General features: G+C 39.6%; 1 protein-coding gene across 1 annotated transcript in view; it reads left to right on the top strand.

Moving 5' to 3' along the window:
- Positions 1-23,794, top strand: part of LOC106932840 (gamma-aminobutyric acid receptor subunit gamma-3-like) — a 75,322-nt gene extending 51,528 nt beyond the window's left edge. Inside the window, exons 6-9 of the mRNA XM_088013533.1 lie at positions 698-835; positions 7,026-7,178; positions 18,388-18,584; positions 21,937-23,794. Of these exons, the coding sequence (XP_087869659.1) occupies positions 698-835; positions 7,026-7,178; positions 18,388-18,584; positions 21,937-22,218 (770 nt within the window). The 3' untranslated portion in view covers positions 22,219-23,794. The remainder of the gene's footprint in view (positions 1-697; positions 836-7,025; positions 7,179-18,387; positions 18,585-21,936) is intronic.
- The last annotated feature ends 1,219 nt before the right edge of the window (positions 23,795-25,013 follow it).

Below are 25,013 nucleotides of genomic sequence, written 5' to 3'. Positions count from 1 at the left end.
TTTTGTGTCATTGTGATTTCTCTTCTTCCCCTGATGTCTAACTCTATTGTAAATACAGTATAATTTTCTTGTTTTTCACAAGCACACACCTGACTAGTGAGAATTATTTTAAGCTGTTGGAGCTGTAAAGTATTTGCCCCTATGAAAACAAACTAATAAGTAAACAGTTAGGACCATTTGATCCTGAATGTTTCGAGCGATTTTAGAGGAAGTACTCAAGTGTGACAAGTTTGTCACTCATGCTTATACATTTACACTATGAAAAGCATCCAGCCAGTTTATTTTCCCTAAAATTGGACTCAAAGTTGAAGGGTTTTGCCATTAAAGCATAATGGGATTCAGCTGGAAGCCTGTGAAGCCATTCCACTGAAATTAAATAAATGCTACATTCGATTACATGATAGAGTATTTGTTCTCAATAGATGTGCCTCAGCAGAGTCCAAGCTAACAAGTTAAGACTGATTGCTTGGTTGGTCTGCATTCCACTGAATCTCCAATGGAAACCTGCTGTATAATTTTGTATAAATCATGCAGAACTCTGGTATAAATCATGCCTACAACAACAAAAAACTGCATAGCTGCAAAAAGCCTCTCCTGCCTTCAAGTTTTATTCCGATCCTTTTTTTTCTGTGCTTTATCCATTTATCCTCCAGAACACACTCGCGCACAACTGACTGGCTCTGTATGTGGTTTGCAGATGGCTACCCGCGGGATGAGATCGTGTACAAGTGGAAGCGAAACTCGGTGGAGACGTCGGACCAGAAATACTGGAGGCTTTACCAGTTTGACTTCATGGGGCTCCGGAACACGACGGACGTGCTTAGGACCACGGCAGGTAGGTCAAAGTTCAACAGAGGGTCAAGGAACGCTCTCCCAGGCTGTCAGTCCCTTCACACAATGACTCAAACTGATGTTATAAATCATGATCCACCCACAAACACGATCTCAGCTTAAAGGAGGAAACTGTAAGCTTGAACATGACTGTTCAAGGAGAATGATAATAATTAAACCTTACAGCAGTGGTGGGAACCACTGCCTAGAAACTAAAAGCACTAATTATAAACATTAGTTCTGCTAACTCTAAAACGCTACACCAACTCGGTATTTAGCTGAAGCTAACACTAAAGCGCTAACTTCAGTTCAGATTATGGTGCGTTCACAGCAAATGCGTTATGAGCATCTAGTGTACATTTAAAGTCAATGTGGAGGCGTGTTGAGGGCTGGTTGCGGCGCGTTTTGAGTGTCTAGCTCAGTGTAATTTGAAGCGTTTGGAGTGTTTTGAGCCTTTCACGTGTCAAGTGCATCCACAGAAACTTAGAATGTAAACCAGACACCCCTGATACACCATTATATCTGCTCTCGAGCACCAATTTAATTTTGACATTCCATTATGGACTTAGAAACTATATTTATGTATATATGTTCTTTATTGTCTATGTTTTATTTTATTTGTCCGTTTCTTGTTTGAAATTGTTGTCAAAAAGAGGAAGCAAAACTACTGTGTATACAATCTTTACTCTCTTTCAAAATAAGAGCACGGACATTAACATCTAACTACTTTAGTTCTTAACATTCAATAACCTAAACTAGACAGATCTCAGATTTTATTCAACTGGAAACACCGAAATAAATTAGCACTTTAGAATCTATTTGTAAAAGAAAAAAATACTTAGGAGAAGCTAAGTGTGCAAAATGTTTTCAAAGCTTAGCTCCCCTATTAGCGCATTAGTGGAAAATGTGTCCACCGCTTACAGTCAGAGTGACGATAAATTTCTTCAGACTAAAGCATATTCGTTTGTTAAATAGACACATGAATATGACCAATATGGATCTATTTATTAATTCTGAATGGGCAAAAAAAGCATCTCTGGAACAGCTGCAGATGTCTGTGCAGGAAAAGTTGGCTCTGCAAAACACTGAGTAGGGGAACTGAACCCAAACACGCAGCATAACTTTAATATTTCCTTTTCCAAAAACAAACAAAAAAAGAAATACATTTGACGTTTTCTTTTTGTTTCTATTCTGCATTACAGATGCTGACATCTTCCCGTTGAACTGTTCACCCCCTCAGAGCTCCACAAGCTAACATTAGCCTTAGCTCCATGCATATAAATGCAATGATATCACTACAGTTTCAAAGCTCATAAGTATTCCCCTCGGGTATAAGACCAAATAGGTTTTTTCACTGACATTAATCACTAGGATTAAAGATTAAAAAGGAAGTTTAATTATTCACTCCTCCTTCTCTCCTGCTCATCCGTATGGTTTCTATCCTAAGTATTTTGTAGCTTTGAATCTACAGACAACTGTAAAACCTCGCTGCTCCCACATGTGGACAAAGCTCTTTATGCATTTTTAATGCTTTATACGTGACCTTTGAAAATAAAAATCGATTCCGACGGCTTAAATAATTGAAAGACAGAGGACACAGACCTATCGTTAACCCCTGTTAACCTTGTTTAGAAGGTGCACATTCCTCCTGGTAGGTGCCATACGGTGTTTTGTCTTCAGAGAGACGGGCCCAGATCTGCATAATGTGACCTGATTCAGCTTTCTAACAGCTGAACCTCTGTTCATGAATATTCCAGGAACAGGATTATAGTTAGGAGATGGATAACAGGGAGTGGCATCGAATTATCGGGGAGCTCAGAGGAAATTAGCTGTATAACTCAATTTTGTTTGCCTAAATCTTACTGAATTGTAGTGGTGGTTTGTTATAAAACTTGTTTACAACAGAAGATCAGTCGACATTACACACTCACACTGATAACTGAGCATCAGTTTTAGATCTAATGTGGATCCTAAAGACTTACACAACCTATTTAAAAGACAGATTTCTGTAATGCAGACAAAAGTTCAGCTATAACTTCTTGTAAAATAGATCTGAATCGTACCTTTCAGTCTCAAATTTCATCTCAGTAGGTCATGCACATTTTCACATTTTAGCTAAAGAAACAATTTGCAGACAGGATTAAAAATCTGTCTTTCAGAAAATAAAAATATTGTGAAAACATTAAATATTTTAAGCTCCTTGTGTCACAATCCATTCAGCTAATTAACTCAAAACATGGGAAACGTTTCCTGAGCCTCTGGATCAGGGGTGCCCAAAGTGGGTCCTGGAGGCCCGGCATCCTGCATGTTTTAGTTCTCTCCCTGGTTTAACACACCTGGATCAAATGATGGCTCGTTAGAAGGCCTAAGAGGAACATTGACAAGCTGAAAATGTTGTTAGTACCACCAGGGAGAGAACTAAAACATGCAGGATGCCGGGCCACTGGGACTGACTTTGGACACCCCTGATCTAGATGATCTCAATCGGGGTCAGTCAGCTCATTGCTAAAGGAGTTGGTTGTTCATACAGTGCTGTACGCAAGCGTATTCATAGAAAGTTGAGTGGAAGGAAAAAGTGTGGTTGGAAAAAGGTTAGTTGATGATTGGAGTGTCATGTCATCGGCTGGTGTTTGTCCATTATATTCTCTGAAGACTACAGTCAGCAGAAAATATTTTTAATTGATCTTATATTTAAATTTTCTGAGACAATTTTGGGTCTTCGTTCTCTGCACTTGAAATTACATGAAATAAAGGCTTACAATAAAGTAAAAAACACTCAATAAATACAAAAACTTTTTATGATATTCTATTTTTTTAGATGTTTTTCCTCTTGAATGCTACAGGATACTACAAAGCAGTTTTTCGTGGTTTCGTTTGTTTACATTGGAAGCGTGGCATTTTAACTGGGGTGTGTCCACTTTTTAGATTCACCATAAAGAGATTAATTCTCAAATCAGGAAATGCTTGTGATCACAATAGGAAATGGCGCCTGAGAGCTTTCATCCTGAGCCTCACTGATGGGATTACAAATTACACATTTTCTCCCGCTGCATTGTCAAAATGCCACCAAACTAATTTTCTAGAGATGCTCAAAAATAACGGCAAACCTACACATTTACCTCATGCTGTTCAAGAAAATTGGCCATTTTCTCATTTATTACTTCGTTTTCTTTTTTCCTGTATCACTTTGCCGAGGCGCTGTTTGCACACGCATGATGATTAGCTTCCCGGCTAAAAATACCTATCATTAATTTACATCATGACAAACTTCAAAAGTGTTTCGTTTCTTTCCTTCCTGAATATCTACACTCCCAATCTACTGCTTGATTTCTCTCTTCATCTTTCATAAACACGTGCAAATTGGGGATTTTTAATGAGGACAGAGTGGACAATTCAGCAGATCCTTCTTTGAAAACGTCCCAGTGAGGAATATTAAAGACTTTGGTGTTTTGCTTCTTCATCCCACTGAAAATTCATTCAAAGCTGTGGGAGTTAAGTCTAAATTTGCATTCGAGAACAAGAGGTATTAATGATTTTCTTTCTTTGTTCCACATGTCCCCACTTGAGTTTTGAGTCTTGAATCTCTAATGAAAAACCTGGAACTCCCTCGCTTTCCGTCTCGTGTCTTGTAATACATCTTTTCGATTTTTCGTTCTTTGTTTCAGGATATTCCTGAGAGCTTTCCGAGTCTCAGCCGGAACCCAGAAAACCATGATTAAAGCACGAAGAGATGAGCACTCGTGCCAAAAATGCAAAAGACTCATTTGTGTGGTCACTTCAGTGCCCCCTCTGAAACACTTGAAAGAGTTAGCCATAGTTACAGCTCAGTCAATGTGTGAATACAAAAAGCAGTGTGCACACAGAACCTGTCTCACAACATGAAGTAGGCCAAAAGATCAAGAAGAAAACTCAACGCATGATGCAGTGATCTGATGAAATTCAAGAGCAGATGAAAAAATTGACATTTCTTAAGATGTAAAGAGTTCCAGCCCCATTTCGAAGGTTTTGGGACCTTGTTGAATCACGCTGAAGATTAAGCAAAGACAAATCGGATCAGTAGTGGACCTTACCTGGAATGGTCAGACCATAATATAGTTCTGTTTAAATTCTACAGCTTATGCCAGAACTCATGCATCCAAAGCTGTAGTCAAGCCCAGCCCCTCCTGCTGACCTCCCTTTGAGGGTCATTGCTCCAGGTCTGATGACCCCTTCACAGAGCAGAGGTAGGAACAAAGGAGGGAAATGGACATTAGTCTTAGATGTGTGGGTCTCTAGTTCCTGAGTGGTTTTATTATAAAGTACAAAACCTTCCATCTAGAGTAATTTCTCAAATAGAGCAGTCGGTTGGTAGGGAGAGCAAAATGTTAGAGGAAATGGTCACATTTATTCTTTTCTCTCTACAAAATCTCCCCGGTTAGTAGAAGTAAATGTAGCTCATGTTTCATTCCAGTTTTTAGACTGTTGTTAAGATGAAACTTAACACTGGAGGACACCAAATGTTCACGTCAAGCGGATTAGCTCGGTTCATCGTGAGTTTTTCTTTAAAAAGTTCAAACCCGGTTTGGGTAAAAATCCTCTTCTTCACACTGTGTGTGTTCTGTCTCATGAACCGCTCAGCTGACACGTCCTTTGCTCATTAGCGAAGCAGTTTTGCTGTAAATATTCTCGGCTGCTTCCAAACAGAGCGGATCCGACCGTACGGCACGGCGGAGTCGGTAGAAGAGCGTGTTGAAAGCATCTTGGACTAATAAGTGCTCAGGACAAGTGTGCAAACAGAGGGGCGGCTGCTGTCCAAACACTGCAAATACGGCGATTGTTAGCCAGAATGCACACTTAGAAAACAGAAGCTGCTGCCCTAAGGCTACAGATAACTTATCTGGGAGTGGAGAAATGTTCCTGCTGCTGGTGTAGTTGATAATATTCAAGAGGAACTGTGAAATTAAGAAATGTGTTGAGATGATGGAAAACAGAGGCAGAGAACAGTTTCACACCATTGAACTTTCCCTCGTTTTGTGTTGCTACAGCCACAAACCTCAGTGTTTTATTCAGGTTTTGTGTGAAACAAGCATAATGTATTAGTTTTTGTAGATCCCTGCAGCTGCATGTCTTCTAGGGAATGTCTAGCAAATTTGCACATCTAGACACTGACAGCTTCGCCCATTCTTGCTAAAGTATCTCAGTACGAGTCGATGGAGAGCAAATCTGTAAACATCTTTTCACAGACTGTCAACTGAATTTAGACCCAGACTTTACGCAATCTGAAGACATCAACAGGCTTTGGTCTATGCAGACATGTAGAAGATTGTTTGTTAAAACGGTTCAGTCAATAAAATTTAGATTTTTAAGGTTTGTGGTTGTGATGAGAGAAATGCGAGAAGGTGGTTTAAATTGTGACTCACTGCCTGAAGAGAACAATAAATTTAATGAAACCATTTTATCGAGTGTAACAGAATATAAAAACATGCTGATGATGTCAAACCTTTATGTTAAGATTAAAGTTTTCTTCTCTGCAGCATTGGGATGTTTAGTGGGAACCATCAACCCTTTTATTACATCATTTGTTTGTGTGTAGTTCCTGTAATCACAATGTGATCCAGCTGTCTGAATAAAAACTGATTAAAGCCGCCATTTTCTGACACACAGAGGACATAATCCCTGAATAATAATACACTTGAACAAACCTGCAACAGGGAGGATGACGCTTTCTTATTTTCTTATGTGCACCTGCAATTTTTCAGACAAAACTTCGTCCTCTGCTTCCTTTCATTCAGCGTTTCCATCCAGTTCTGGCATATTTGTTAAAAAGTTACCTCCATTTATGTTGTAAGATGTGCTTTAATGCGTAGAACCTTTATTGGTTTCAAAGCAACAGTTTCCATGAAATGAAGCTCAGTATCTTCTACTCACAGCCAATTAACACGTCTATGAAGACAGCAGAGTGACGGGCAGATACCGTCTCTCCCTCTGTCTCTGGACTTATCTACTTTCTATCTCCTGTCCTCGTCTTTCCCACTCTGCCCGCCTGCCATGCCTTTTGATGAAGATTATAAGGAATTATAAACAATTCCCGTCCATCAAAGACTGAGCAGATCTCTCTAACTTGAGCAGACTTACAAGCTAGGACTGATTTCTCTGCAGTTTAGCAAAAGAAGGTTCTCTAATTAACTCGGCTGATGAGGTCATGTCTGTTTCAGGTGACTATGTGCTGATGACGGTTTACTTTGACCTGAGCAGACGGATGGGCTACTTCACTATCCAGACCTACATCCCCTGTATTCTCACCGTGGTTCTCTCCTGGGTTTCATTCTGGATCAAAAGCGACGCCACGCCGGCCAGGACCACGCTAGGTAGGAAACTGCAAGAGTTGTGAAAGTGAAACATACTCCCCGTATGTGGACATGATCCAAGAAAAACACAGATATGTATGGACCAGCCACACCTTTATCTGTCGCTTCAGTCCAGATAATGTGGCATATTTAAAAAGAAAATTAGATGAATTTTTACATTTGTTGACATTTCTAAGTTAAATATTTCCCTGGTTACTTTAATATCTGACTATTTTCAGTCTCTTCGCATCTCTTTTCTGACTGGTAGGTCTTAGAGTCATTTCCTTTGAGGCATGAAGTTAAAAATAGTCAAGCATTACAGCATACATTTAACCATTCACTCAACTGGCAGTTCTATTCTAGTAAAATATGAAAAATATATTTTAATTACTTAGCAAAGCTGAAACATTTTCATCACATTTCTTGATCGCAGAGAACAAAGTTTGCTTTGAGGTTGAAGTTGGGTGGGGATAAAGATGGGAGGACTGGATCTATCCGCTCTGAGCTCACCCTGTGATGTACCAATCCCCTTCAAATCCTACTGGCTGACTGAGATATTTTCAGACCTTGGAAGCCTGAAACAAAGTGGAAGGGTTGTGTATTTTTAGCGTTTTTGAGGTAGTCGTCACTTCAGACACTAAAATATATGCTCTCAAGTGAGGAAAGTGATGTTTCTTAAAAGTCTCCCTTAAAGACAGACCTAAAAAAAAAAAACATCAATACCCTGACAAGATAAATACTGATCTGATTAATGAGCAAAATTAAACATTTATCTCATAAAACTCAACAGAAATGCAAATCTAAAAAGCTCTAGGAAATGCTAGTTCTTACTGGATGTGAATGCATTGATTTCATTTAACTTCATTTAAAAAGAAAGTCAATTAGAGTTTGAGATTTTGCGTTAATTTCACAGAATACTAATTAGGCATCAGATTATGAAAACTGACTGGTGAAATGATTACCACTCATTGTCTCCTCATCATGCCACACACCAGTGCACATTGGTCTTCATAGTTGATGTGTCAGAAGGAGGAAGAATGGATCAGTGTAAGAATTTAAGAAAGGTAGATTGTGAAAGTCGTGATGGATCTCCAAAGCTGCAGCAAGTGATGCACGTTGCCAGGAATCGACATGATCAGAATCAGTACTTGGACAAAGTACAAACTCCAGTTGCATTTCCATTTACTGTATAATTGCACAGCATTTTGAAAAAGCCTCACATTTTTTGATAAGATATTTTTTTGCAAAAATGCACTGGAAACACTTTTCACATCACATGATTAAAAACTGAATGTTACTGTTACTCTATTACTACTAGCAGAATGATGGAGAAAGATTAAGAAAACTAGTAGTGGTAGGGGGACGATGGCGTGTTTTCCTCTCCCCACCATTAGCACGGATAGGCTAGCATTAGCATTGGATATGCTGACTACTAGCATGCGTAGGTTGGTCACCCATAAGTTGTACTTCCTTTTTACAGGGAACTTTATAAAAAAAACTGGTTTGTAAGCACTATACTGTAGTCTACTGTATTCTGACGTTATGCCAGGCATAAACACACTTAGTTTTTCCATTGAGGCTTCTGATTGGACAGAAGGCTAACGGGCCGCCGCTACATGAAGACTCTTAACTTTGGTGCTGACAGGGCGCCATACATGATCCTCACCACATCTCCATATCTGACTGATTTGATATTTGTTAATCAGCAATTAGCATACATTCTCATTTGTTAGTAATAACTCAATTTCTCGTTTAGTTTTTGGTCAAACACCTTAGCAATTAAATCCCAGAGAGCTAACTGCTTCAGTCGTACTTGCTAAATGAGTTTGGACTAACTTACTAACTTTAGCCAGTCAAGTTTTCCACTCTTGACCTCAGTGCTGAGTCTAAAGCGTCTCCTACCACCGTCATCTCGGCTGTGACCAGCTTCGAGGCCCCGTTTCTAAAGTGCTTTAATTCCTCTAAGTCCCTGCTGCCCTTCATCAGCCGGCCGGTATCACCCAGGGTCATCTGGAATGGCTCTGCAGTAATAAAAAAGCTTTATTGGACTTCTGTCCATCACTATTTGCTATCAAACCAGACAAAAAAACTTCACAGTCAAACAATCAGTTCGTCTCATGTTGTATTGAATTCAGTAGTAAGCGAGTGTTATTACTCAGGCATGCGTCAGGCCAAAGGAGCCTCTCCTCTCGTGCCGCTAATGAAAGCTGATCATAATAAGAGATTGTGTTCGGCTCAGCTTGCTTCTTACTCTCAGCCTGATAAAGGTTGGCACGATGACAGCTGAACATCAAAACAGCGCGGGCCAGATTAGATCAGGAGACGCGGCATCCCACTGCTTTTTTTCAGAGTTTGTTTGTGGAAAATGAAGGAATGTCCTGAAATGGGAAGGATTTTTCTTTAATACCAAAATTGTCAGTGAAGGCCTCAGATTAAATACATTTTTTTTGCCTACAGGACACATGGCAGTGGCAGCATCTTGCTTTAGAGATGTTTTTATTTCCAACAGGGACAGCAAAGCTGGTCAGAGTTTATGGGAAGATGTATTGCCTTATATGCAGGACATACTATGACTACCCAACCTGAAGCACATCCTGTTAGCATGGCCTAGTCAAAGTTGAGGTGGGGAATTGTTGCAAGATTTAAGGTGATGTTCACATAAAGGTACATCTGAAAAGTGTGAATCTCATTAAAAAGTTCCACATTTTGTCACTCATTTCAGCAGTAAAACTCACATTAGATTTATTACACAGAGTGAAGTAATCCATGCTTTTATTTCTTATATTTTTGATGGTTACACATAATAAAAACCAAAGTTCAGTGTCTCAGAAAATTAGAATGATGCAATGGATTTCCATCATCTGTAATCCTTTATCAAGAATACACGGATTTAACACTTAAAATATTTCACTCTGCATGACAAAGCTTCTGAAATGAGTGACAAAAATATTGAACTTTTCCATGATCTACATTTGTTAGATGTACCTGTACACTTTCCAGCCTGATTTTTATCAATATGACTTTACCATTATTCATAATTTTCCTTTAACCTTCAATGAGCCCATAAAGTCTTGATAAAATACATGGAAATTTTTGGTTGCCATGTTTACACCTTTGCAAATCAGCTAATTGTTCCATTGGCTGGTAACCAGCGGCCTGTGGGTGGTGAGGAAAATCCTTGTGACATTCCTCTCAACAGGTAACGCAGTGAAACAAGCACCCCTCTTGTCCTGATAAACGTCCACCTTCAGCTGAACAACAGAAAGTCATTTAGCGCCCCCCGCCCCTCTCTTTTGTCCACCGGCCCCCACTGTCAGCCTGAGACCAAGGCTGAAAAGAAACCAGACAGGTAAGAGGAAGAAAAAGAGCTAAAAACAATCAGACCTCTGGCACATGGCAGCAGGGAGAAATGTCACAATGAGGGAGGTTAAATCTGAAGGAAAACAGCTTCACCTCAACCCCAAACAAGCCAAACGCAGCGCTGCCACTCACCGGGTACTCCTACAGCGGCAGAGCGCTCGGACAACATGGAAGTTAGAGGTTTCAGCTGCGGATGACTCCTATTAGACCCCAATCTCTGCAGCTCATATGAATGCTGGCAGAGATTTGAACTCCGATGATGGGAAGTAAAAGCGCCCGGAGGCAGGTTTCAAGAATCTGGGGCTTTACAGTGTAAAATAGACTGCAGCGCTGGAATTAATAGGAGCTGGAGGTAACATCCATCATGCTCATCCAGGGTAATCACAGTGTTGCTCAACGTCAACATGACCGCTCACCAAAAAGAGCTTCATCCCAGCATTTATAGCACAAATGGATTTATTTTTATGCTGCCAGAATTTAATAGTTCAACAAAAAGTGAAGTTTTAAACATTTTTTAAAAAACTGCTAGTTTGTGGTACTTTTTATACTTTCCGTCCAGAGGGCTGTGTTCCAGGGAATCGACTATGGATGAGCATTTCCACTGAAACCAAACAAGTCTGCAGACGCGTCTGGGCAATCAAAACAAATGTCCAGTCATGCAGAGGTCTGTAGAGAGTAGCATCCTTACCCCTCGGTGATGACATTTACATTACACACACACACACACCCCACCAAAGCCTGGAGCTCTCCCAGACATGCGAGGAATAATGGCTCCTTTAAAAAGGACTGTGCACCCACAGCCTCAGTCCCCATCTCCACATACAGCCAGCTCAGATTCTACCACATGTCACTGATGGGAACATTTTTAATGCAGAGGTCTGAGGAATCAAATTACTGTGGCAGAAAAATGCCCCCAAAGCAGTCAAACAAAGGATCTATAACAGGGCAATTTTTAGAAAGTGTGACCTTTGAAGGTTAAAGGTGTTTCCTGAGGTGGATAAGACCACATAGATTCTGCATACAAATTCACTGGCAGCTTCCACTAGAGAATAGTAGAAAGCTTCAAAATAAAGTTATCCTTTACTGCAGTAAAACACTTTAGTTTGTCGAAAGATCCAGTCTGTCATTCAAGCACATGTACTGCTTTCAGCCTGATTATTAGAAGTAGTAATTTTTTGCAGTAAAACGTCATCATTCAAGAGCCGGCATCAAGACTGAGGCAGCCATTACAAAAGATTGGTTCTGCATCGACTTCATTTATGCTTTAGGTTGATCTTCTTGATCTTCTGCTGACTGACCCAACGGTCAGCACATAGATGTGAAGAAAACTCAACCCAGTTGAGGATCTTTGTGGTGTAAATCTCTGTGGTTCTGAAGACAAGAAGTTCCCACTATCAAGGCATAACCAACAAAGTAGTTGAGCAGGGTCAGCGTTAGCAATGAAGTAAGAGAGGAAGAGAATCATCAAATCAAACCTTTGATTCCTTCAGCAAAGCAGGTGAACGATGCGACTTAAAGACCTAAAAATACCAAGCCTTTAACTCTACAGGCCAAGCAATGCTGAGAAATTAGAGAACACAAAGCCTCAGTGAGTAAATTAGTTTTACTACTGATCGTGTGATAAAAGATAGTCTCTATAGCAACTTTCGTGTGAGAAGCATCTCTCCCACTAAGCCTGTCTACAGGTGTTGTCAAATTCTATGTGGAAGGAAATAGTTGAGCCTTTTTGCGTCTCCAGAGGAAGCCGTGCAAAATCTGATAAAATGCCTCAAGCATCGGTTGTGACTAAAGACTGTAAGATTGGAAGGGAAAAGGAAATCTGTGGGGAGTTGGAAAGAAGTGAGCGGAGCAGAACTTTGTGGCCCTCTCATCTCAGCTTGAGGCTAGCAGCCTGAGGCTACAATAGCTGCTGCTAGCATGACACTTCTGAAAGTCTGGCTGAAGTGCCAGCAGGATTTAAACCCATCACAATGGAGGTTTCTGACAAGATGTGAGAATGTCTGATTCTTTTTTCCCCGCTGGAGAAATTGTTATCAGGGTTTTCTTTTCTAACTGAGACTGAGAAAGCAATGGTAGATTGCTAAGAAGTCATTATGGGATGGGAGCTTGATGACAGTTTTCCAGGTTGCAAATGGTTTACTGGCAACACTTCCTTTTTGGGCAATGTGTGGCTTGTTAATTTGAAACCACTTGTTTGGACGGTACCACTGCTGTCATTACTGGCAGTCCAGATAGACATAATAAATCCAATTTATTGTATTTACCGGAACTTTGCATCAGGAATACAATGGTTGCAGTTGAAGACATACGTAAAGTATTTACCCCCTTCCAGATTTTGTTTCAGAAATACACTATGGGTCAAAACAAAAAGCAGTTTTTAGATTATTTCATCCAAACAAACCTGACTGTGATGCGTTTTCCTCTACATCTAACAGTTTGCTACCAGCCTGGGTGGAAAAAATTGTCTTTTTATCCTGCTAGTTTCTGAGAATCGGTCTTCTTAGCATGTCTCAACCAGATCTAATGTGCACCTTTGACTAGACCACTCACTTTTGTAAGCCATGGACTTGCTAGTATGCGTTTGGATAATTGTTCTGCTGTATAAACCAAGTGTGCCAACTTCAGATTGTCATATTACCACCAACAAGTCCATGAAATGTTCTTTTCTGAAGAAATACTTTTAGTTTCACACCAGACATAACCAGGACTGCCATCTTTGGATCAGGGGATGATGCGTTGTTGTTTTTTTCTTTTACCCTACTTTTTTGTTCACAAAGCTCCAATGAAAGATGTTGTGACTCAGCCTGGGTGGATTTAGTGAAATTCAGGTCAGCTTTCCAAAAACTGTGATTCATCAGTTACTTTTTCCCACATGGAGATAAAGAAAAAATTCTCATTAAAAATGCTATTTCATATTCCAGCTTTCATTGTGGGACTAAAAAAGCAAAACAGATGAAATCTGTGAGGGGGAACCTTTCCTCACAGCAGGCTAGCATTGTTGCAGTCAGACAGGTGGTGGTTAGTGTAAGGCATGGCTAAAACAAACCCTGGTTTCCAGCGTTTTGTTGGCTCATCCATCCATCACAGCCTCTACCTTCTGCACACGTTGTGCCTTTTTTCCTCTGTTGCTCCCAGTAGAGAAGAGTCATTATTCATACAAGCAGAGGATTTGTCACCACAACATGGACATTTCTCATTTTCGGATATCTCCTAAAGCAGCTGATTCTATTGTTTTTCCTTTGGCAGTCTCAATTACAGAGACTGTGGCCACTTTTCATCAAGCAGAAAAATACTTTCCAGACACAAAAACAGTAGAAAAGTAAACAATGGAAACTCTAAATAAAACTCAAGACAAAACCAAATGGTTAAAAAGCGGTTTGTCTAAGTTACCTTTAACACAAAATGCTTGCTAAGGTCTATTTGTTTCTTGGCGGTGAAGTTGAAAATGTTCATCACGAGAGCTTCAGCGGAAGAAATATTCACATCCACTTCAAATCAAAGCTAAAAGGGGAGGCATAACTGTGAAGTGGTAGGAAATGATAACTTCTTAGAATATCAGTTTTTAAGTCCTTGCCCCACACTCTCAGCTGGATTTATTTCTGAACTTTGACTAGACCTAAAGTTAAATTTTGTTCTCTTTTGGCCAAGAGCTCAGGTCTAATGTGGCAAACTGCAAACAAAATGTTGTCCTGGATTTTATTTTGGGACCTTGACTAGAAATGCACATCAGACTTTAAAGCTTATTTCCATTTCAATAATGTTTTCCTTCTCCTTAAATGTATCAAGATAAAATCGCAATTAAAAAAAAAAAAACACTGACATTTTAGTGCATAAATTGACAAAACCTCAGAATTTATCATGCTTAAAACTGCTGTAAGGTTCTCTGTAAATTTGAGTTTAAGCAGTTCAGAGGAGCACTCTGACCATCATATATTGCATGGCTGAGAAAACAAATTACGCTTCAGGCAGTAAAGTGGCTCTTTGGTCAGAGGGCGCTCCTGCAGGGCCGTCAGACTGATTATGTGAATGGGACATGGTTTGAAGCCACAGCCGCTAAAGTGTGTACAAAACACACTTAATCAGATCAGATTGGAGTTGCCATTGGTTGCATTTTAACCTTAATCACCAGCACATTAATATGAAAACATCAGCATAATTACAATAAACAAACAAGGAGCTTGTTGCAGTGTATCATGCTTGGTGCTTTTCCTGCCGTATAGATACGAGTGCATCATAACTCCAGTCCAAACATATACACTCACATTAGTGTGATCTGTCCCCAAAACTCATTTTGTGTAAATATTTCAACTACATAATGATACATAGATGCTAAATTCATTCTGAGCTGAGATAATGCCTGTTGTACACCAGCTTTAAGAGTTAAAAATATATTTTCACAATGGAAACTTCATGTTTTAGCTCCAGTTCTTGTACCAATTATCCTGTTGGTTATCTGAATGTTTGTATCCAGGAAACCTTCACATTTTTAACTGGATTTAGCAAATCAAAGTTTAATTGCACTTGAAATAACATGCCTATTAATTTCAATAACGCCACTGGATTTTAATCCTGCTTATTATGCAGTTGCCACTGGCAACCCTAACCAATAAATATTAGATCATTAAAAATATACGAACAATGTTACACATTATCAAATTAGTTTCTATTAATACCATTAACAATGTCTTTTGGATATAAGTAATATAAGAGCAAGTTTTATAAATTAGTCTCTATTTTTCCTCCATCCTGTGTTTTCAAAGTCTGGTGTGCAAATCAAGTTTTAATACCTTTTATACTTAAATAATAAACATATTGAAACATATCCAAATTAGTAGATGAACTGTACATCAAAAAAAAAACAATTTGAGGAAACTTCAATAGTGGCGAATAAAAGAAAAAAAATATCAACTGCAGTAAGAGAGCAGGTGGAGCATCAAATTGTAGCTTAAACAGCATTTAAAAGATTTGAAAGTCAGACATTCTCCACGCTTTAACCCCAACACAAAGTTATTCTAAAGTAAAACATGTATTTCTATCTTCAAGCACGCGTTTGAGAAAATGTGCGGTGTTGTGACCCGCTCCTGGTCGTTAGCTGGTTCTCCTCTGCACTATTTATAGAAAGTGTGTGGTCTGCTCCCCCAGCTGTACACCTGGACACTAAACAAAGGTCAGCGTCTGGCATTCAAAACTAGTCGCATCATTTTACAACCTCCAGTCGAATTATTCCCCTACATTCACTGCAGGGTCTGTGGACTTTGGAGACACGTAGTCGTTTGATTAAAACACAGAAAACCTGTTCCTTCTTGTTGCTGGAATCAAACTGTTGTTTCTCTCTGTTTGCATGCTTGCTTTTTGCAGCCATATGCAACGCAGCTTTTCTCACTTCCATGTGTCGGCTCTTGTTTTGACTATAGATGTGAGAGTGTTTCATATCGCTTGCACAGGCAGGAATCACTCGGTTGCTATGGTATCATGTAGTGGCAGTTTCTACCGAATGAACCTAAAGTGAACAAAGAAAACTCCTGACCCTGATGTAAGGAAGCAGACAGCCGGCAGATAGTGGAGACATGTGAGGCCAAGTTTTGTTTCAGTGATGATTTTGCGGAGAACTGCAGTCGGATCTGAGATGATGAAGTATCTGAGAAGAGGGTTGTACGTTTACCAGGTTGCTTACTTAAACATAATTAGTCAGGAGAGAGAAAAAAAAAGACAAGTCTAGACGAGCACTAGACGAGAAGAGGTGGCTCGAAATAGAAAGGAGCAACTCGTCTCTATGGAAACGAAAGGCAAAAACAGTGGCACACACACCGCCATGAAAGACATGTAAGGGATGAGGGTGAAATAGAGCAAGAGGAGAGATGGAGAGAGAGAGAGAGAGAAATAGAGGGAGAGTGGAGACGTGGCAGGAAGACAATGAAGGGAGGGAAAGATTGTGAGCTTCCAAAAGTGACGAGTGTCACAGGAGTAAATATCGACGTTGTTCCTGTCGCTGCTTTTATCCCTCATTGAAACAACTAATTTCCTTTCAAGCAGACACTCTGGAGAGTCATTTCTTTAGCAATTCACTTATGTTTTAGTGACTCCCAACATGCCACTGACCAGTAATTACTGAAACACTGACTGTTTTTATTATTATTTTTATTATTGAACATTACAAGCAATAAATACAACTGTATATCAGAACTTTAAAGGTCAAGAGTATTTGTTATAGTGACATCTAGTGGTAAGATTTCAACACTAAAATCTACAAATGTTTCTCAAAAGATGTAATTTTAGCATTTCAGTTCAAAAAGTAAAACTCTCTCATGACTAATGAAAACCACAATTCAGTTCTTCAGAAACTAGGTCATATAAAACTAAAATAATTTTCAATTAATAGTTATTAGCCTACTAAAAAGCATGTCCATGCACTGTACAGTATGTAAAATCTCCAGAGTCAAAGGTTTGCACAATCAACAATGTTCAGGAATTATTTCAAAGCTTTCTAGATTTTTAACTTTGCTAAATATTCTAATCAACCTGATGAACTTAACACGATGATGTGAGAACAAAAAGACCAACTGAGTGTTTGGATCAAGTCTGACTGCAGCTAAAAGAGATACAAGGAATCAAATTTGGCCTTTAGGAAGCATCATCTGATCAGACAGAAGCTGCTAACAAATCCATTTTACCAAAAAGGGAAAATCCAAGAGCAGGAAAGAGGCCAAGCAAACCTGCTGCAAAGCAGAGCAGCACCAGCACAGAGTGAGCAGCTTCAAAGCACTTAAATTCACCTGCTTGTATAATTGTGATTGTAAAATTGAACAAGTTCCTCTGCGTCCCCATCAAGCAGAGACAGAGAGGATCTTTTCTGTTAAAGGTGGAGAATCCTGACATCTTTTGTGACTATTAGTATATGGTTTTTGATCAAACCCAAAGAGAACAATTTTTTCCTCATCTTATTTTAATGGAGACAAATAAAATTCTGTGATGTGAGGCCATGCTGGGGTTTGACACCCTGCCAAACTGATTATCCTGGTAATTGTCCAGGCGTACAGGGCCAGCATGCTCGCTAAGCGGAGCCGGCACCTTTTGAGGCTCTTCAGAGAAAAATGACGAGGCTGTTTCAGAACGTGGTCTTATTGTGATGTTGCCCAGCTGACTATCCGTCTGACTTTGGTTGTTGATTTAAGCATTGTGTTGTTGATTGCAAGAAAAAAAACGACCTGAAGACGTGTCAAAATCTTACAGGTCCAAGTGGTTCACCAAGAAAAAATGGAGGAATTAAGTTTATCTTTTAAAAAAATATTTCAAAAATACTTTTCTTTGCATATTTTTTTTCAGAGCAATTGATGTTGGTAAATGTAGAGCTGGTGATTTTTTTTTTCTTCAAAAAAGTAATATGTCTTTGTTTTCCTAATCTCATAATTCTCAGAGTGAGATTATAATACTTCAATAAATGTAAAAAGAATTGGAAGATGTTTCTGGATCTCGGCTGCTCCACTTAGACACAATATTCCATCTGATGAGATTAATTCAGCTGTGGAAACATCTGCCCAGAATTTACATTATTAATGGTGATTAACATCTTTCCACACGTTACTTAATCTGACATCATTTGCAGCTGGCATAATTACTCATGAACTTTTCATCATTACAACCACACACATCTTATCGTTTTTACTTTAATAAGCCATCAGAAATTAGTGCATAATGGTAGAAAAAGCAAATAATACTCTGGTTTCTAAATCGTTTGTAAAAAATAAGAGAGATCAGCATTTAAGTTCCTGCTTAAGACTGGCAAAATATGACGGTGATCAAGGTTGTCAACACTTTCACAAAGCATCATAGTTCACCTCATAGCTGCTAAGTAAAGGTTGTGTATTTGCAGGCATCACTACAGTGCTGACCATGACCACCCTGAGCACAGTGGCCAGAAACTCCCTACCCAGAGTCTCCTACGTGACGGCCATGGACCTGTTCGTCACCGTCTGCTTCCTGTTCGTCTTTGCCGCCATGATCGAGTACGCCATGCTCAATTACTACTCCTACAGTATACGCAGACCGCCTCCCAAGATGCAGCGAATGGTAAGTCTGCGTTGTGCAATAATACTTTCTGATATCTGCTACACGCAGGGCTCTTTGTGCAGAGCCAAATCAGCTTTTGAAGCTGTGCCTTTCATTTAAATATTCCTGTAATGTTTCCAAATAGTGACATTACTAAACTAGTCCAACTGATGCTCTTATCTGCTGTTGCCTTGTCAATCACTGGACCTCAAAGGGAAACAAGATGTCCACTAAAAGACACTAAGCAGCTACAAAGGGGCAGAAAAAGGCAACAGAACAGGGGAACCAAAGGGAAACTACTACAAACGATATCAGAAACACAAAGAAACCGACTACAGAGAGATACAGAGTGCAGACATGACAACCCCGAACCATATTGTGTGCCTGCGTGGGGGGATAGGGAAGTCACTGGAATTTTAATGAAGATAATTAACATGACAAACAGTACGGACTTTAATCAAATATCTCAAAACATTGCTTTCGTGGCTGCCATAGCAACTTCAAGGGGCGATTAGGACTCTAAGTGATCATCCATAGTGTGTTTGAAATGCTGCTAAACATAACAAAAGAAGGGGAGAAACTTCATCAACATGGAGTTGAAGCTGGAGCTGGATATTACATACTATAAAAAGACAACCTTTATTTTCTCCCTCTGTCTGACACTGAATCAGAAACCTTTCATGTTTTAGGTCATTTAGGGTTACAATTAATTTTCTTTGCTAAATGTCATAAGTTTACAAGCATTTCCTCCTCACAAGCTTCAAGCAATGACTGCTGGATTTCCTCCTGATAGAACTGGTACAAGTTTGGCTGCCTTGTTCACAGAAACCTCTAGATACTTCAGAAGATGGACTTTGTTGTCCTTAAGCCACTTTGCAACTAATTTGTCTGCATGATTGAGATCACTGAACATTTGGAAGACTTGTTGAAGCAACATGTAAAGATATCAGACAAGAAGTAGAAGCTTGTATACAAACTGACCATAATCCTACAACCAAAGTGACTACAAAGTGGCTTAAGGACAACAAGTTAATGTTTTGTTGTGTCAGAAATGGATCAGAACTCCAGCAAACGATTGTGAGAAGCTTGTGCAAAGAAAGCCAAAAAGTTTGATCAAAGTCATACAGTTCAAAGGCAATGCTACCAAATACTGAGCATGTATGTAAACCTTTGACCTTACCAAATAAATCTGACATATCCCCTGTGTTACTATTGTGCCATTTAGCAAACAGAAATAATTTGGTAACCGACCTAAAAGAGTAGAGGTTAGACTTTAAAGCATGACTGTCTGGTTTGATCTGTTCCCTTCCCATGTGATCTACTATTTGTAGCAGCACCATCCATAATCTATGAACAACCTTTTTGAGGCTGCAGAAACTGCTCCTGAGCCCTTGCTAATAATGTCTTCTGCTACACATCATTCTTTCAAAAACAGATATCGATTCCATCCGTATGATGCGCCATCTGTCTGTGCATCCAGCTCACTTCCCAGGAATCTGACATGTCTTTATGAACACCTGTGCTCGGTTAAAAAACATTTCCTCTCCAGTCTTCGCCCCTCACGCTGTGCGTGGGCGTCCTCCAAGGCTGTACCTGCCGCGAGTGCCTTAATGTCTGCGGCACACACGCACTCGAATTGAGTCAGCTGCCGCCACCGCCGCCGCTGCTGTCATCTCTTCCTCTCTCCAGATCTGCTCCCTATTCATTATTTCCTCCTCATGTGGAGGAGTTCTGCTCAATGTGTCTCAGGGCCAAAACCACTGTCAGCTTGGACCGAACAATTAAGTTGCCTTTTATTCAGCCACCCTCTTCTGGGTTTTGGCCGATCCTGCGTGTTCCCACCTCGTCCCCCTTGTGGGCATCTTTTCAGTGCCCACTCAATCAATTCTCCATCGCATGCCACTCGTCCCTGACCGGAGAAGGAAAGGGGTTTTAAAATACATCTCAAGTTCCACCTCATATTTCCTGTTCTAAACCTTTTGACTACAGTCAGTGCAGGTCTTACAAAGCAGCGATTTGACTTTTGATTTTCTGTTTCTAATTCAATTTGAGCTTCTAAAAAGAAAGCTTTGAATGTGAAATTGTATTTCTGTTGTGGATCAGTGTTATTGATGGTTTGTAGTGGGAATGTTTTTATCATCTGAAAAGAATATTTGTCTATTTGGTGATTGCATGAAACGACCCATGTGTGTCAAGGATTTGTTTTCATGAACTCGGTTCATTTGTCCACACAGGCTCTTCTCAAGCTAGAATACAACAAAAAGGTTCAAGTGCAGCTCAGAGAGTAAAGGTTGTACTCCAGATTCACTGCTCACAAGAATATCTCAACTGTTTATTTCAATTCATTGTGATTCTTATGGCTTGTGGCTGTGGAAACACAAAATCTACTATAACCAAGACTGATGAGAAACTATTTAATGCAGAAAGCATGTCCTTGTACCGTATAGTGTGAATTAGTTCAGGTGTTTACTTTGCAGCAGAAGCGGCATTGAGCTAAGCTCAATGCCGCTTCAATGCATTGAGCATTGAAGCTCAATGCTTCAATTGAAGCATTGAGCTTCAATTGAAGCATTGAGCTTCAATTGAAGCTCATTGCTTCAATTGAAGCATTGAAGCATTGCTTCAATGCTTCAATGGTTCTCTGGTTCTCTGAACCCCAGAGAACCCCTGGTTCTCTGGGGTTCGGGTCAGGCCAGAGGGCTGGTCAATCAAGCACAGTAACACCGTCAGTATTAAAGGAGGTGGATTTTTTTTTGTGTGTGTGGGCAGGTGACGAGTCCTGCTGGGAAATAGAAATCAACACCTCCATAACACTTGTCACCAGGAGAAAGCATTAAGTTCTCCAACACTTCCTGGTTGACGGCTGCTTTAACTGTGGATTTGATTAAACACAGTGGACCAGTAGGAACTTGATTTCCCGCAATTTGTCTGTAGCTCAATTAAGACGAGTTGAGAATCGTCTGTTTGGCAGCTGTGCTAAGGCTTTTACAAGGCGATATGTTTAAAGGAATTTTGCCAAAAATGATTTTTGCAATCATTGTGTCCCGTCTTGTTTTAATTAGTTGCTCATGCACAGCGGATGTAGAGCTTGTTAAAGCAGATGATTGACTGTTTTATTGTAAACTGTTCACGAAAAGCAGTTGCAGAAAACCACAGACCATTTATAATCACATTAGTTGTAAAATTTATTACAGAAGGTAACAATTATAGAGCTAAATCCAGGTTAACAAATTGTACCATTTGACCATGTTGTACTTTAAGAGGATCCTTTGATATTCAGTTAAGTCCAACTCTAACATGTTGTGAGTTACTCATCTTGTGAATGGATTCTTAGAAGTGACACTATTTGGATTTTCCCCATTCTGTGTTGCAGGCCTACTCATCCTTCAACATGGGTCGCACACCTCGAGCCATGATGCCAATGGGAAACTCTTTGTTCTGGCACGACTACGACGACAACTGCCTGTACGAGTGCCTGGACGGCAAAGACTGCAAGAGCTTTTTCTGCTGCTTTGAAGAGTGTAAAGAAGGCGGCTGGAGGAAAGGACGGATCCACCTCAACATCCGGGAGCTGGATTCCTACTCCCGGGTGTTTTTCCCCACCTCCTTCTTGCTTTTTAACATAGTCTACTGGGTCAGCTACCTCTACCTCTAGTCTGATCGGGCGGCCATCTTTGGACCCTGCTGGAGCAGCTCTCCTCGTTTCCCACCGAGACTGGAGACGCGAGGTCTCAACCAAGTAGTGGAGGAAATTAGCTGGATCTGCATTATGGGAAGTTTTTACAGACACGCTTCTTCAAGGGTGATTATTTTGATGGCCAGGATTTTTAAAAAATGGCTTTACTTCTCTGTCAGGATGGAAAGACCGATTTTATAACTCTTTGAGGAAACCAAACTGTGACTTGAGAGAAGTTCGGGGACAGGGTTGCAAAGCTGAATCTTGGACATCGAGATAGCCAAGCACCCATAGTGCCTTCTCTGGAAAGGGTGCGGCAACAAAGTATGCGGCTTCAGAGTTCCCTCCGTTTTTCTTTTCCACCTCATCAGTCACCAGGCCGCATGCTGAGCTGTCCATCTACCAACGAAACCAACCTGGATCACAGTTTTTCACAAATGGACATGTTTAAAGTTATTGCTTTTATTTTGTAGCAGCTTAGTTTTAGTTCTATGCTAGAATTAGTTATTTTCCTATGGTAACATTTCTCTTTTCTTATCAAGCTGGACATGAGTTTACAGCAACACCAACGCATCAGTCAGCTGTTTAATACGAGTCGGCAGCCTGTTGTTACTGATGTTTTACGACCACGGGATGCAGTTTACAACATTCTTACGCAACAAATGTATACCAACCAAACTAAACTTACAGCCCTGGGAATATCATGTATCTTTAAATACACAAATAAGCTTAGCTATAGGAGTGCTTTCATTCAGAGCAGATATTTAGTTACTCTATTAAATATGCATATTTAGATTTTTCTACTGTCATTTTTAATTTCCCAGTCTCTTTGTAAATGAAAAGTTTGACATTTTGGGAGGTTTTTGTTTATCAGGAGTATGGCTAACTCTATAAAAGCTCAACTTCTACATTTCCATGTGTTTTGTTCTGGATTTAGCTCTACTCCTGAAAGTAATCTTCATTTCAACACTTACACACTCCAGAAATTCACAAATGAGATAAATTACTAGATTAGGAAAACCTTTCATCTACAAAAGACAATCAGAAAATCTGGTAATTTATTATAATATTCCTCACATAACTTTTTGTTTCTTCTGGTAATTTGATTGCCTATTTACAGTGACACATTATGAGTATCTATGGTAAAGGTATTTTTTTCTGTGCGATGGTTGTGAACGTCAATGTCTAGAACGAAGGTGAAGATAATATTTTTGCCACGTTTTATGGGAACTGTGTGCCAAGTGAACTGTGATTAAACTTGAACTTTTAAAGAAAAGTATTAGGCTACTTACTACCATTTGGACCAAGGTTTAGACGTTAGATTTAGTAACTATCTCTGACTGAGCCTGATTGAGCATTAGCAAACCTTTTAGCTGAACCTTAAAGAAGCTTTACCGAAGCTAACCAAACAGCTAACTTCACACAAATGGTCAGAACGCTGTGAAGTAAAATTGGAATAAATGTAGTAGTCTTTAGCACCAGGTGAGGTGAACTTTGAGTGAAAAGTGAAAATTAATACCCATTTGATTTACTAAACAATCTGTGCCTCGAAAAAGTGTCTGCTGCATCGTTGATTTCTTCAGTTTATGCTTTTCATACTATTTTTTAGATCTGACTAAATAACTATCTAAATAGAACCTATTTTGCAACATTAAGTTGAAAAAGCCACCAATTATTCTCCTACCTAAAGATATGAAAGAACGGAGAAGATAATTGACATTTATTCATCTGTGAAGGGTTAAAAAACTATTGAGATGATTTAAGATCTTGTGGTACTGAGGATAATGTCTAAAGCCCTGCAGGCTTTCCTTGCCTCAGGTAAAGTCAGCATCTATGATCTAACAATATTTGAGAATCTGAAGGAAATTGAGTTTTAAGGTCAAACTACTACTAACCCAAAAGGAAAAGACGATCCACTAAATGGTCGTTTATTGGGGAAATTGTTCTGACTGACAAAATGTCCCAACAGCTGTGCCTCTCATTACATAAAAAACACAACCTATCCTTAAACATGTTGGTGGCAGTGTGAAGGTCTTGGGTTGTTTTGCTGCTCCAGGAACCGGGCCTCGACTGGAACCACAGACTTCGATCCCCTCCAGAACCTTCAAAGAAAAATGCAGAAACATCAACTCATGACCTCAGGCTTAAGCACATTTAGGTTTGTCAAAAAGAAAAGTAAAAATGTTTTTACATTACTGACTCCAAAATTTCTTCACAGTAATGTAAGACACTCACAAATAACACTCTTCCGTTATGAAGGGGTTGAAAGACAACAGCTAGCAGCAAGAATTAGATTTTAAATCCCTAAAATAACACTTCAGATTGTGCCATGGGTTCACTGAGATAGTAGTAGGTCTGGTAATAAACGCTTTCTGATGGTGCCGTTTGCTTCCCAGCAACTTCTTCAGCCACATAAATAGCTTTGTGTAATGGTTGCATGCACCGGATGCATTTCTCAAGTAAATAAAATTAGCAAGGAATGAAGAAACAAATTTATGACAACCAAATCTGATTCCTGGTGCTGAAAATAGAAGCTTGTAGTGAAAATCCGGACATTTAGACAATATAAAAACCCTGTTCTGTGTATGTACCAACGTATCAAGTAAGCAACATTTAACAACAGTGTACCTACCGATGCCTCCATCCAGCAAAATCAAACAAAGCTCCGTTCTTCAAGATAAAATTAGGTTACTGCACTCCTATTTCCATCAAGGACCTCATACCAAAAAATATCCATCTAATAAAAATCAACCAAAATCTCAGGAAAGTTTTCA

Source organism: Poecilia mexicana, unplaced genomic scaffold, assembly GCF_051168715.1.
Source record: "Poecilia mexicana isolate PSO_F unplaced genomic scaffold, ASM5116871v1 scaffold_2, whole genome shotgun sequence".
NCBI lineage: Eukaryota > Metazoa > Chordata > Actinopteri > Cyprinodontiformes > Poeciliidae > Poecilia > Poecilia mexicana.
The sequence above is the reverse complement of the archived record's forward strand: the minus strand, read 5'-3'. Positions and strand labels throughout refer to the sequence as shown.